General features: G+C 38.4%; 1 protein-coding gene across 4 annotated transcripts in view; it reads left to right on the top strand.

The window, feature by feature from the left end:
* ATF2 (activating transcription factor 2) overlaps positions 1–13,816 on the top strand; it is an 87,950-nt gene that overhangs the window by 21,757 nt on the left and 52,377 nt on the right. For all 4 annotated transcript variants that reach the window (XM_079923660.1, XM_079923657.1, XM_079923658.1 and 1 more), the window contains exon 4: positions 10,708–10,777. In XM_079923660.1, coding sequence (XP_079779786.1) covers positions 10,753–10,777 — 25 coding nt within the window. In that variant the 5' untranslated portion in view covers positions 10,708–10,752. The remainder of the gene's footprint in view (positions 1–10,707; positions 10,778–13,816) is intronic.

Raw genomic sequence — 13,816 nt, 5'->3', positions numbered from 1 at the left:
GAGTTTGAGAAGGATGAGTGTTAGCTCTTCTCTAAACATTTGATAGAATTCACCTGTGAAGCCATCTGGTCCTGGACTTTTGTTTGTTGGAAGATTTTTAATCACAGTTTCAATTTTATTACTTGTGATTAGTCTGTTCATATTTTGTTTCTTCCTGGTTCAGTCTTGGGAGGTTATACCTTTCTAAGAATTTGTCCATTTCTTCCAGGTTGTCCATTTTATTGGCATAGAGTTGCTTGTAGTAGTCTCTTATGATGCTTTGTATTTCTGCAGTGTCCATTGTAACTTCTCCTCTTTCATTTCTAATTTTATTGATTTGAGTCCTCTACCTCTTTTTCTTCATGCGTCTGGCTAAAGGTTTATCAATTTTGTTTATCTTCTCAAAGAACCAGCTTTTAGTTTCATTGATTTTTGCTATTTTTTCTTTGTTTCTATTTCATTTATTTCTGATCTGATCTTTATGATTTCCTTCCTTCTGCTAACTTTCGGGTTTTTTTGTTCTTTCTGTAGTTCCTTTAGGTGTAAGGTTAGAGTGTTTATTTGAGATTTTTCTTGTTTCTTGAGGTAGGCTTGTATAGCTATAAACTTCCCTCTTAGAACTGCTTTTGCTGCATCCCATAGGTGTTGGATCATCGTGTTTTCATTGTCATTTGTCTCTAGGTATTTTTTGATTTCCTCTTTGATTTCTTCAGTGATCTCTTGGTTATTTAGTAATGTATTGTTTAGCCTCCATGTGTTTGTGTTTTTTGCGTTTTTTTTTTTCCCTGTAACTGATTTCTAATTTCATAGCATTGTGGTCGGAAAAGATGCTTGATATGATTTCAGTTTTCTTAAATTTACTGAGTCTTGATTTGTGACCCAAGGTGTGATCTGTCCTGGAGAATGTTCCGTGTGCACTTGAGAAGAAAGTGTAATATGCTGTTTTTGGATGGAATGTCCTGTAGATGTCATTTAAATCTATCTGGTCTAAAGAAAAAGCTTGTGTTTCCTTATCAGTTTTCTGTCTGGATGATCTATTAGTGTAAGTGAAGTGTTAAAGCCCACCCTATTGTGTTACTGTCAATTTCCTCTTTAATAGCTGTTAGCAGTTGCCTTATGTATTGAGGTGCTCCTATGTTGGGTGCATATTTATTTATAATTGTTGTATCTTCTTCTTAGATTGATCCCTTGATCATTATGTAGTGTCCTTCCTTGTCTCTTATAACATTCTTTTTTTTTAAGTCTATTTTATCTGACATGGGTATTGCTATTCCAGCTTTCTTTTGATTTCCATTTGCATGGAATATCTTTTTCCATCCCCTCACTTTCAGGCTGTATCGGTCCCTAGGTCTGAAGTGGGTCTCTTGTAGACAGCATGTATATGGGTCTTAATTTTGTATCCATTCAGTGAGCCTGTGTCTTCTGCTTGGGGCATTTAATACATTCACGTTTAAGGTAATTATCGGTATGTATGTTCCTATTACCATTTTCTTAATTGTTATGGGGTTTTTTCCTAGGCCCTTTTCTTTTGTGTTTCCCTCTTAGAGAAGTTCCTTTAACATTTGTTGTGGAGCTGGTTTGGTGGTGCTGAATTCTCTTAGCTTTTGCTTGTCTGTAAAGCTTTTGATTTCTCCGTTGAATCTGAAAGAGATCCTGCCGGGTAGAGTAATCTTGGTTGTAGGTTCTTCCCTTTCATCACTTCAAATATGTCTTGCCACTCCCTTTTGCCTTGTAGAGTTTCTGCTGAAAAATCAGCTGTTAAGCTTATGGGAGTTCCCTTGTATGTTATTTGTCATTTTTCCCTTGTTGCTTTCCATAATTTTTCTTTGTCTTTAATTTTTGTCAATTTGATTACTATGTGTCTCAGCATGTTTCTCCTTGGGTTTATCCTGCCTGGACTCTCTGTGCTTCCTGGACTTGGGTGGCTGTTTCCTTTCCCACGTTAGGGAAGTTTTCGACTATAATCTCTTCAGATATTTTCTCGGGTCCTTTCTCTCTCTCTTCTCCTTCTGGAACCCCTATAATGTGAATGTTGGTGTGTTTAATGTTGTTCCAGAGGTCTCTTAGGCTGTCCTCATTTTTTTTCATTCTTTTTTATTTATTCTGTTCCTCAGCAGTGAATTCCACCATTCTGTCTTCCAGGTCACTTATCCGTTCTTCTGCCTCAGTTATTCTGCTATTGATTCCTTCTAGTGTAGTTTTTTTTTTTTTTTTAAACATCTTTATTGGGGTATAATTGCTTTACAATGGTGTGTTAGTTTCTGCTTTATAACAAAGTGAATCAGTTATACATATACATATGTTCCCATATTTCTTCCCTCTTGCGTCTCCCTCCCTCCCACCCTCCCTATCCCACCCCTCCAGGCTGTCACAAAGCACCGAGCCAATATCCCTGTGCTATGCGGCTGCTTCCCACTAGCTATCTACCTTACTACGTTTGTTAGTGTGTATATGTCCATGACTCTCTCTCGCCCTGTCACAGCTCACCCTTCCCCCTCCCCATAACCTCAAGTCCGTTCTCTAGTAGGTCTGCGTCTTTATTCCTGCCTTACCCCTAGGTTCTTCATGACATTTTTTTCCCTTAAATTCCATATAAATGTGTTAGCATATGGTATTTGTCTTTTTCTTTCTGACTTACTTCACTCTGTATGACATACTCTAGGTCTATCCACCTCATTACAAATAGCTCAATTTCGTTTCTTTTTATGGCTGAGTAATATTCCATTGTATATATGTGCCACATCTTCTTTATCCATTCATCCGATGACGGGCACTTAGGTTGTTTCCATCTCCGGGCTATTGTAAATAGAGCTGCAATGAACATTTTGGTACATGACTCTTTTTGAATTTTGGTTTTCTCAGGGTATATGCCCAGTAGTGGGATTGCTGGGTCATATGGTAGTTCTATTTGTAGTTTTTTAAGGAACCTCCATACTGTTCTCCATAGAGGCTGAACCAATTCACATTCCCACCAGCAGTGCAAGAGTGTTCCCTTTTCTCCACACCCTCTCCAGCATTTACTGTTTCTAGATTTTTTTGATGATGGCCATTCTGACTGGTGTGAGATGATATCTCATTGTAGTTTTGATTTGCATTTCTCTAATGATTAATGATGTTGAGCATTCTTTCATGTGTTTGTTGGCAGTCTGTATATCTTCTTTGGAGAAATGTCTGTTTAGGTCTTCTGCCCATTTGTGGATTGGGTTGTTTGTTTTTTTGTTATTGAGCTGCATGAGCTGCTTGTAAATTTTGGAGATTAATCCTTTGTCGGTTGCTTCATTTGCAAATATTTTCTCCCATTCTGAGTGTTGTCTTTTGGTCTTGTTTATGGTTTCCTTTGCTGTGCAAAAGCTTTGAAGTTTCATTAGGTCCCATTTGTTTATTTTTGTTTTTATTTCCATTACTCTAGGAGGTGGGTCAGAAAGGATCTTGCTGTGATTTATGTCATAGAGTGTTCTGCCTATGTTTTCCTCTAAGAGTTTGATAGTTTCTGGCCTTACATTTAGGTCTTTAATCCATTTTGAGCTTACTTTTGTGTATGGTGTTAGGGAGTGATCTAATCTCATACTTTTACATGTACCTGTCCAGTTTTCCCAGCACCACTTATTGAAGAGGCTGTCCTTTCTCCACTGTACATTCCTGCCACCTTTATCAAAGATAAGGTGTCCATATGTGCGTGGGTTTATCTCTGGGCTTTCTATCCTGTTGCATTGATCTGTCTTTCTGTTTTTGTGCCAGTACCATACTGTCTTGATTACTGTAGCTTTGTAGTATAGTCTGAAGTCAAGGAGCCTGATTCCTCCAGCTCCTTTTTTCGTTCTCAAGATTGCTTTGGCTATTCGGGGTCTTTTGTGTTTCCATACAAATTGCAAAATTTTTTGTTCTAGTTCTGTGAAAAATGCCAGTGGTAGTTTGATAGGGATTGCATTGAATCTATAGATTGCTTTGGGTAGTAGAGTCATTTTCACAATGTTGATTCTTTCAATCCAAGAACATGGTATATCTCTCCATCTATTTGTATCATCTTTAATTTCTTTCATCAGTGTCTTATAATTTTCTGCATACAGGTCTTTTGTCTCCTTAGGTACGTTTATTCCTAGATATTTTATTCTTTTTGTTGCAGTGGTAAATGGGAGTGTTTTCTTGATTTCACTTTCAGATTTTTCATCATTAGTATATAGGAATGCCAGAGATTTCTGTGCATTAATTTTGTATCCTGCCACTTTACCAAATTCATTGATTAGCTCTAGTAGTTTTCTGGTAGCATCTTTAGGATTCTCTATGTATAGGATCATGTCATCTGCAAACAGTGACAGCTTTACTTCTTCTTTTCCGATTTGGATTCCTTTTATTTCCTTTTCTTCTCTGATTGCTGTGGCTAAAACTTCCAAAACTATGTTGAATAAGAGTGGTGAGAGTGGGCAACCTTGTCTTGTTCCTGATCTTAGTGGAAATGCTTTCAGTTTTTCACCATTGAGGATGATGTTTGCTGTGGGCTTGTCATATATGGCCTTTATTATGTTGAGGAAAGTTCCCTCTATGCCTACTTTCTGCAGGGTTTTTATCATAAATGGGTGTTGAATTTTGTCAAAAGCTCTCTCTGCATCTATTGAGATGATCATATGGTTTTTCTCCTTCAATTTGTTAATATGGTGTATCATGTTGATTGATTTGCATATACTGAAGAATCCTTGCATTCCTGGGATAAACCCCACTCGATCATGGTGTATGATCCTTTTAATGTGCTGTTGGATTCCGTTTGCTAGTATTTTGTTGAGAATTTTTGCATCTATGTTCATCAGTGATATTGGCCTGTAGTTTTCTTTCTTTGTGACATCCTTGTCTGGTTTTGGTATCAAGGTGATGGTCGCCTCATAGAAGGAATTTGGGAGTGTTCCTCCCTCTGCTATATTTTGGAAGAGTTTGAGAAGGATAGGTGTTAGCTCTTCTCTAAATGTTTCATAGAATTCGCCTGTGAAGCCATCTGGTCCTGGGCTTTTGTTTGTTGGAAGATTTTTAATCACAGTTTCAATTTCAGTGCTTGTGATTGGTCTGTTCATATTTTCTGTTGCTTCCTGATTCAGTCTTGGCAGGTTGTGCATTTCTAAGAATTTGTCCATTTCATCCAGATTGTCCATTTTATTGGCATAGAGTTGCTTGTAGTAATCTCTCATGAACTTTTGTATATCTGCAGTGACAGTTTTTACTTCTCCTTTTTCTTTTCTAATTCTATTGATTTGAGTCTTCTCCCTTTTTTCTTGATGAGTCTGGCTAGTGGTTTATCTATTTTGTTTATCTTCTCAAAGAACCAGCTTTTAGTTTTATTGATCTTTGCTATTGTTTCCTTCATTTCTTTTTCATTTATTTCTGATCTGATTTTTATGATTTCTTTCCTTCTGCTAGCTTTGGGGTTTTTTTCTTCTTCTTTCTCTAATTGCTTGAGGTGCAAGGTTAGGTTGTTTATTCGAGATGTTTCCTGCTTCTTAAGGTGGGCTTGTATTGCTATAAACTTCCCCCTTAGAACTGCTTTTGCTGCATCCCATAGGTTTTGGGTCATTGTGTCTCCATTGTCATTTGTTTCTAGGTATTTTTTGATTTCCTCTTTGATTTCTTCAGTGATCACTTCATTATTAAGTAGTGTATTGTTTAGCCTCCATGTGTTTGTATTTTTTACAGGTCTTTTCCTGTAATTGATATCTAGTCTCATGGCGTTGTGGTCAGAAAAGATACTTGATACAATTTCAATTTTCTTAAATTTACCAAGGCTTGATTTGTGACCCAAGATACGATCTATCCTGGAGAATGTTCCATGAGCACTTGAGAAAAATGTGTATTCTGTTGTTTTTGGATGGAATGTCCTATAAATAAGTCCATGTTGTTTAATGTATCATTTAAAGCTTGTGTTTCCTTATTTATTTTCATTTTGGATGATCTGTCCATGGGTGAAAGTGGGGTGTTTAAGTCCCCTACTATGAATGTGTTACTGTCGAGTTCCCCTTTTATGGCTGTTAGTATTTGCCTTATGTATTGAGGTGCTCCTATGTTGGGTGCATAAATATTTACAGTTGTTATATCTTCTTCTTGGATCAATCCCTTGATCATTATGTAGTGTCCTTCTTTGTCTCTTTTAATAGTCCTTATTTTAAAGTCTATTTTGTCTGATATGAGAATTGCTACTCCAGCTTTCTTTTGGTTTCCATTTGCATGGAATATCTTTTTCCATCCCCTTACTTTCAGTCTGTATGTGTCTCTAGGTCTGAAGTGGGTCTCTTGTAGACAGCATATATAAGGGTCTTGTTTTTGTATCCATTCAGCCAATCTGTGTCTTTTGGTGGGAGCATTTAGTCCATTTACATTTAAGGTAATTATCGATATGTATGTTCCTATTCCCATTTTCTAAATTGTTTTGCGTTCGTTATTGTAGGTCTTTTCCTTCTCTTGTGTTTTTTGTCTAGAGAAGTTCCTTTAGCATTTGTTGTAAAGCTGGTTTGGTGGTGCTGAACTCTCTCAGCTTTTGCTTGTCTGTAAAGGTTTTAATTTCTCCATCAAATCTGAATGAGATCCTTGCTGGGTAGAGTAGTCTTGGCTGCAAGTTTTTCTCCTTCATCACTCTCAGTATGTCCTGCCACTCCCTTCTGGCTTGTAGGGTTTCTGCTGAGAGATCAGCTGTTAACCTTATGGGGATTCCCTTATGTGTTATTTGTTGTTTTTCCCTTGCTGCTTTTAATATGCTTTCTTTGTATTTAATTTTTGACAGTTTGATTAATATGTGTCTTGGCGTATTTCTCCTTGGATTTATCCTGTATGGGACTCTCTGTGCTTCCTGGACTTGATTAACTATTTCCTTTCCCACATTAGGGAAGTTTTCAACTATAATCTCTTCAAATATTTTCTCTGTCCCTTTCTTTTTCTCTTCTTCTTCTGGGACCCCTATAATTTGAATGTTGGTGTGTTTAATGTTGTCCAGAGGTCTCTTAGACTGTCCTTAATTCTTTTCATTCTTTTTTCTTTATTCTGCTCTGTGGTAGTTATTTCCACTATTTTATCTTCCAGGTCACTTATCCGTACTTCTGCCTCAGTTATTCTGCTATTGATCCCATCTAGAGTACTTTTAATTTCATTTATTGTGTTGTTCATCGTTGCTTGTTTCATCTTTATTTCTTCTAGGTCCTTGTTAACTGTTTCTTGCATTTTGTCCATTCTGTTTCCAAGATTTTGGATCATCCTTACTATCATTGTTCTGATTTCCTTTTCAGGTAGACTGCCTATTTCCTCTTCATTTGTTAGGTCTGGTGCATTTTTATCTTGCTCCTTTATCTGCTGTGTGTTTTTCTGTCTTCTCATTTTGCTTATCTTACTGTGTTTGGGGTCTCTTTGCAGACTGCAGGTTCGTAGTTCCCGCTGTTTTTGATGTCTGTCTCCAGTGGCTAAGGTTGGTTCAGTGGGTTGTGTAGGCTTCCTGGTGGAGGGGACTGGTGCCTGTGTTGTGGTGGATGAGGCTGGATCTTGTCTCTCTAGTGGGCAGGTTCACGTCTGGTGGTGTGTTTTGGGGTGTCTGTGGCCTTATTATGATTTTAGGCAGCCTCTCTGCTAATGGGTGGGGTTGTGTTCCTGTTTTGCTAGTTGTTTGGCATAGGTTGTCCAGCACTGTGGCTTGCTGGTCGTTGAGTGAAGCTGGGTGCTGGTGTTAAGATGGAGGTCTCTGGGAGATTTTCGCCGTTTGATATTATGTGGAGCTGGGAGGTCTCTTGTTGACCAGTGTCCTGAAGTTGGCTCTCCTATCTCAGAGGCAGAGCCCTGACTCCTGGCTGGAGCACCAAGAGCCTTTCATCCACATGGCTCAGAATAAAAGGGAGAAAAAGTAGAGAGAATTAGTAGAAGTATGAGGAAAGAAAGAAGGAAAGGAGGGAAGGAAGGAAGCAAGGGAGGAAGGAAGAAAGAAAGAAGCAAAGAAGGAAAGGCAAGAAGGAAAGAAAGGAGGGAGGGAGGAAGGAAGGAAGGAGGGAAAGAAGGAAAGGCAAGAAGGAAAGAAAGGAGGGAGGAAGGAAGGAAGGAGGGAAAGAAGGAAAAAAGACAGAAAGAAAGAAGATACAGTAAAAATAAAGTATAATAAAGTTATGGAATTAAAAAATTCTTATTTAGAAAAAAAAGGGACGGATAGAACCTTAGGACAAATGTTGGAAGCAAAGCTATACAGACAAAATCTTACACAGAAGCATACACATACACCCTCACTAAAAGAGGTAAAGGGGGAAAAATCATAAATCTTGCTCTCAGAGACCACCTCCTCAATTTGGGATGATTCGTTGTCTAAAGGAGGGAAGGAAGGAAGGAAAGAAAGAAAGAAAGAACGAAGGTAAAGTATAATAACGTTATTAAAATTAATAAGAAAAAAATTTTTTAAAAAACCATGGACGGATAGAACCCTAGGACAAATGGTGGAAGCAAGACTATACAGACAAGATCTCACACAGAAGCATTCACAAAAAGAGGAAAAGGGAAAAAAAATCATAGATCTTGCTCCTAGAGTCTACTTCCTTAATTTGGGATGATTGGTTGTCTATTCAGGTATTCCACAGATGCAGGGTATATCAAGTTGATTGTGGAGCTTTAATCCGCTGCTTCTGAGGCTGCTGGGAGAGATTTCCCTTTCTCTTCTTTGTTCTCACAGCTCACCGGGGCTCAGCTTTGGATTTGGCCCTGCCTCTGCGTGTAGGTCGCTGGAGGGCGTCTGTTTTTTGCTCAGACAGGACGGGGTTAAAGGAGCCGCTGATTCGGGGGCTCTGGCTCACTCAGGCCGGGGGGAGGGAGGGGCACGGTGTGCGGGGCGGGCCTGCGGCGGCAAAGGCCGGCGTGACTTTGCACCAACCTGAGGCCCGCCGTGCGTTCTCCCGGGGAAGTTGTCCCTGGATCCCGGGAACCTGGCAGTGGCGGGCTGCACAGGCTCCGTGGAAGAGGGGTGTGGAGAGTGACCTGTGCTCGCACACAGGCCCCTTGGTGGCGGCAGCAGCAGCCTTAGCGTCTCCTGCCCGTCTCTGGGGTCCGCGCTTTTAGCCGTGGCTCGCGCCCGTCTCTGGGGTCCGCGCTTTTAGCCGCGGCTCGCGCCTGTCTCTGGAGTTCCTTTAAGCAGCGTTCTTAAACCCCTCTCCTCACGCACCAGGAAACGAAGAGGGAAGAAAAAGTCTCTTGCCTCTTCGGCAGGTGCAGACTTTTCCCCGGACTCCCTCCCGGCTAGCCGTGGTGCACTAACCCCTTCAGGCTATGTTCAAGCTGCCAACCCCAGTCCTCTCCCTGCGCTCCGTCCGAAACCGAAACCCGAGCCTCAGAGCCTCAGCTCGAAGCCCCGCCCGCCCCGGCGGGTGAGCAGACAAGCCTCTCGGGCTGGTGAGTGCCGGCCGGCACGGATTCTCTGTGCGGGAATCTCCCCGCTTTGCCCTCCGCACCCGTTGCTGTGCAGTCCTCCGCGGCTTCGAAGCTCCCCCCTCCGCCTCCCGCAGTCTCCGCCCGCGAAGGGGCTTCCTAGTGTGTGGAAACTTTTTCTCCTTCACAGCTCCCTCCCACTGGTGCAGGTGCCGTCCCTATTCTTTTGTCTCTGTTTTTTCTTTTGCCCTACCCAGGTACGTGGGGGAGTTTCTTGCCTTTTGGGAGGTCTGAGGTCTTCTGCCAGCCTTCAGTAGGTGTTCTGTAGGAGCTGTTCCACGTGTAGATGTATTTCTGGTGTATCTGTGGGGAGGAAGGTGATCTCCGCGTCTTACTCTTCCGCCATCTTCGTCTCATTCCTAGTGTAGTTTTTATTTCAGTTATTGTATTGTTCATCTCTGTTTGTTTGTTCTTTAATTCTTCTAGGTGTTTGTTCTTTAATTCTTCTAGGTCTTTCTTCAATATTTCTTACACCTTCTTCATCTTTGCCTCCATTCTTTTTCCGAGGTCCTGGATCATCTTCACTATCATTATTCTGATTTCTTTTTCTGGGAGGTTGCCTATCTCCACTTCATTTAATTGTTTTTCTGGGTTTTTATCTTGTTCCTTCATCTGGTACATAGTCCTCTGCCTTTTCATTTTGTCTGTCTCTGTGAATGTGGTTTTCGATCCACAGGCTGCAGAATTGTAGTTCTTCTTGCTTCTGCTGTCTCCCCTTTCGACATGTTTTTCTATCTCCTGTATTTCCTGTAGTTGGATCTAGAGAGGCTTGATTAGATTCAGGCTTGACTTTTTTCCCCCAAGAATCCTTTGTGTGCTTTCTAGCATCATATCAGGGGCACATAATGTTTGTCTCACTTTTAGTGATGTTAATTTAAGACTGACCTGTGAGTTCAGATGCTGTCACCCTGACCCAGCCATTATAAAGTTCCCATCACCTTTGTTCCTGATTGTTTTATCAGACACTGATGATAGTTACCTAGTCCATTATTTCATTGGGGTTTAAAGTGGTTATCTTCTCATTATTTCATTTCTCTGCACTTATGCTACTGAACAGGAAAGATTTAGACTGATAGATCAGGGTTCCTAATATTTTTTTCTGTATTGTAAAATCTGCATGTTACATGTTTCTGTTCGTAATAAGAAAATGGAAGGTGGGGTTAAAATGTCAGTAAAAGTGTTTTACTTCACATTCAGATAGAAGGTGATAAGCTTAGTGAAAATCAAATAATATTACATTTTAAGTTGTTCTTTATTTAAAAATCTATACTGTGAAACATTTAGCCATTTCTTAATGTTTTATTATAGGCAATACAAGGACCTGTGGAATATGAGTGATGACAAACCCTTTCTATGTACTGCCCCTGGATGTGGCCAGGTAATATATAAATTGTTTTGTATATTCATATTTAGTAAAACACTTATGACAATATATGTTGTCATTAAAAGGATTCTTTTACAATGTTTTGTACAATTTTGGAGTTAGAATGAAAATAACCCAGAAAAATTTGGGGAAGAAATTAATTTTCCTCAATAGCACATCTGAGTTTTAAAGAATACAATCTAATATGGAAAAAAAAAATTAAGTCTTGTAAGGGAAAGATGGAAAACCTGGAGAAAATCCAAGATTTAAAAGTATATTCATTTGACCATTATTGGTTGAAAATCATTGTGAACTGCCTAATTGGAAATCAGATATACATTATCTTTTATGAAAATTAGTTTACTTGCTGAACTCTTATGAAAAAAACTAATGTTTACCTCTGAGCATATCACTAATAATATATTAATGTTCTTAAGTATAACATCTTTAATATAGAGCATGTGTGGAAGCATTTTTAGAAAATAATATTTTAGCGTTGTTACAGAAAATAATATTTCAGTGTTTTTTAATAGGCCGTTAAATTATTAATCTGTTACTGTTATAATAATCTTAAAATAGCTATAGACACTAAGGAATGAAAGAATAAATTTAATGTGTAGTAAAATTACAGAGTACTTAAATATACAAACTCTAAATCATAAATAAGTATTAAAGTGTTTCTTTGGTTCTCATTGTTTTCTTTAGCTGATATTTTAAATGGAGGTATAATTTATATACAATAAACTGCACATACTCATAGTGTACAGTTTGATACATTTTAACATATGTATGTATCCATAAAACCACCACCACAATTAAGATAGTGAACATATTCATCATCCCCAAAAGTTTCCTCATGCTTATTTGTTATACCTCCCTCCCATCCCTGTCAACCATTGATCTGCCTTCTGTCACTATAGGTTAGTTTGTATTTTCCAGAATTTTATATAAGTGGAATCATACAGTATGTACTTTTGACTGGATTCTTTCCTTCCACATAATTAATTTACAATTTCTGCATGCTATGTGATTAGTAGTTAATTCCTTTTCATTGAGGAGCAGTATTTCCTTATTTCACCATTAGTTTATTTATTCACTTGTTTATGGACATTTGTCTTATTTCCAGTTTTTAGTTGTTACAGATAAAGCTGTTGTGAATATTTATGTATAAGTCTTTGAATGAATGCATTTTTTCTTTTCTCTTGGGTGAGTACCTAGGAGAGTAGTGGTGGGATCATATGTAATATATAATAGGAAATTGCCAAACTGCTTTCTAAAACAGAGGTGTCACTTTGCATTTCCACCAACAGTCTATGAGAGGTCCTGTTGTATCATATCTTTGCCAACATTTGGTGTCAATCTTTTAATTTTAGCCATTTTCATTGTGTGTATACTGATATATAAAGTGTTACTTTGCATTTCTTTGTTGACTGATGAAAAAATGAGCACTTTTTCATGTGCTTATTGGCTATTCGTATACTTTATTTTTTGTGAAATATCTTTTCAAATCTTCTACTTGTTTTTAAAAATTAGGTTGCCTGTCTTTTAATTATTGAGTTGTATGAGCTCTTTAAATATCCTAGGTACCAGTCTGTCATCAAATATTTCTCCAGGTCTGTGGTTTCCAACTTGATTTTCATAATAGTATCTTTTGATGAACAGATGTTTCTAATTTTAATGAAGTCTAATGTATTAATTTTTTCTCTTCTTTGGTTGTTGGTTTTTGTGACTTATCTAAGAAACTTTTGTTTAACCTTAAGTCACAAAGATATTCTCCATTGCTTTCCTCTGAAAGCTTGGTTTTTCATTTCGGTCTCTTTTGTATCTTGAATTAATTTTTGTGTATAGCGTGAGGTAGGAATTGAAGCTCGCTTTTTTTTCCATATGGTTTCTCAGATATTCCAGTGTCGTTTGTTGAAAAGATTTCCCTTTCTCCATTAAATTGCTTCATCCCCTTTATTGAAAATCAAATGATTTGTGTAAGTGTGGATCTATTTCTTAGCTTTCTATTCTGTTCCTTTCATCAGTCTGTCAACTTTTATGCCAGTACCATACTGTCTTGATTGCTTTAGCTTTACAGTAAGCCTTCCAGTCAGGTAGAGTAAGTTCTCCAATTTAGTTTTTTTTCAGGATTGTTTTGGATAGTCTTTTAATTTTAATCATTCTGGTGAGGGTATAGTGGTATCTAAAGATTTTAATTTACATGGTGTCCATGATGTTGAGCAGGGTAAAGGTAGGAGTTACCAGGGTTGGTGATATTTTAGATAGGTTGGTCAGGGAATGCCTCTGTAATAAGGTGACATTTGAATAAAGATGTGGGAGCAAACCCTGCACATACCTGGGGGAAGAGTTTTCCAGACTGAAGGAACAGCAAATATAAAGTCTTGTAGGGAAGAAATGGATTTGGTGTGTTTAAAAACAGAAAGATGACTGTTGCAGCTGGAGCATATAGTGATTAATGAGGATAAGGGTAGGAGATGATGTCAGAAAGGTAGGGGAATAAAAAGAGTCCATAACCTGTAGGGCTTTTGTTGACTGTGATAAGGTATTTGGATTTTATTCAGAGAGCAAGGAAAAGCCATTGCTGAGCTAATAGTGAAAGTAGAGACTGGCAGCAGTCAGAGAGATAGTGGTGGCTTTGACTAGGTGAATAATGGACAAATAGAGAAATAGACTGATTTGACATATATTTTGGAGACATATTTTGTATACATTTTTCTATAAATTCAGGAAAGCTAAAAATTGCAATTTCTAAAATCCTTTTCAGCTAGAATTCTGGGTATGATTTTAGGTTCCACCAACCAGATTTACTCATTCTGGTAAATTACATTTACTCCTTGGATTTGGGACCAAGTTGAATGGAAAGGTGGTATTACTCAAGTCCTCCATTTTGCTGGAATGGATTGGACAGACACAGTATGAATCTTTAATCCCTGGATTACAGCTAATACAATATGTTTCTAGAGCCAGCCTTTGGACCATGACCAGTTTTGCTGTGTTGTTCTAGGAATCATTCGTGGAAACTCAGTCTCAAACTAGTCCCTAATTCCTTGT

Source organism: Stenella coeruleoalba, assembly GCF_951394435.1.
Source record: "Stenella coeruleoalba genome assembly, chromosome: 6".
NCBI lineage: Eukaryota > Metazoa > Chordata > Mammalia > Artiodactyla > Delphinidae > Stenella > Stenella coeruleoalba.
This window is presented reverse-complemented; position numbering and strand designations above follow the sequence as displayed.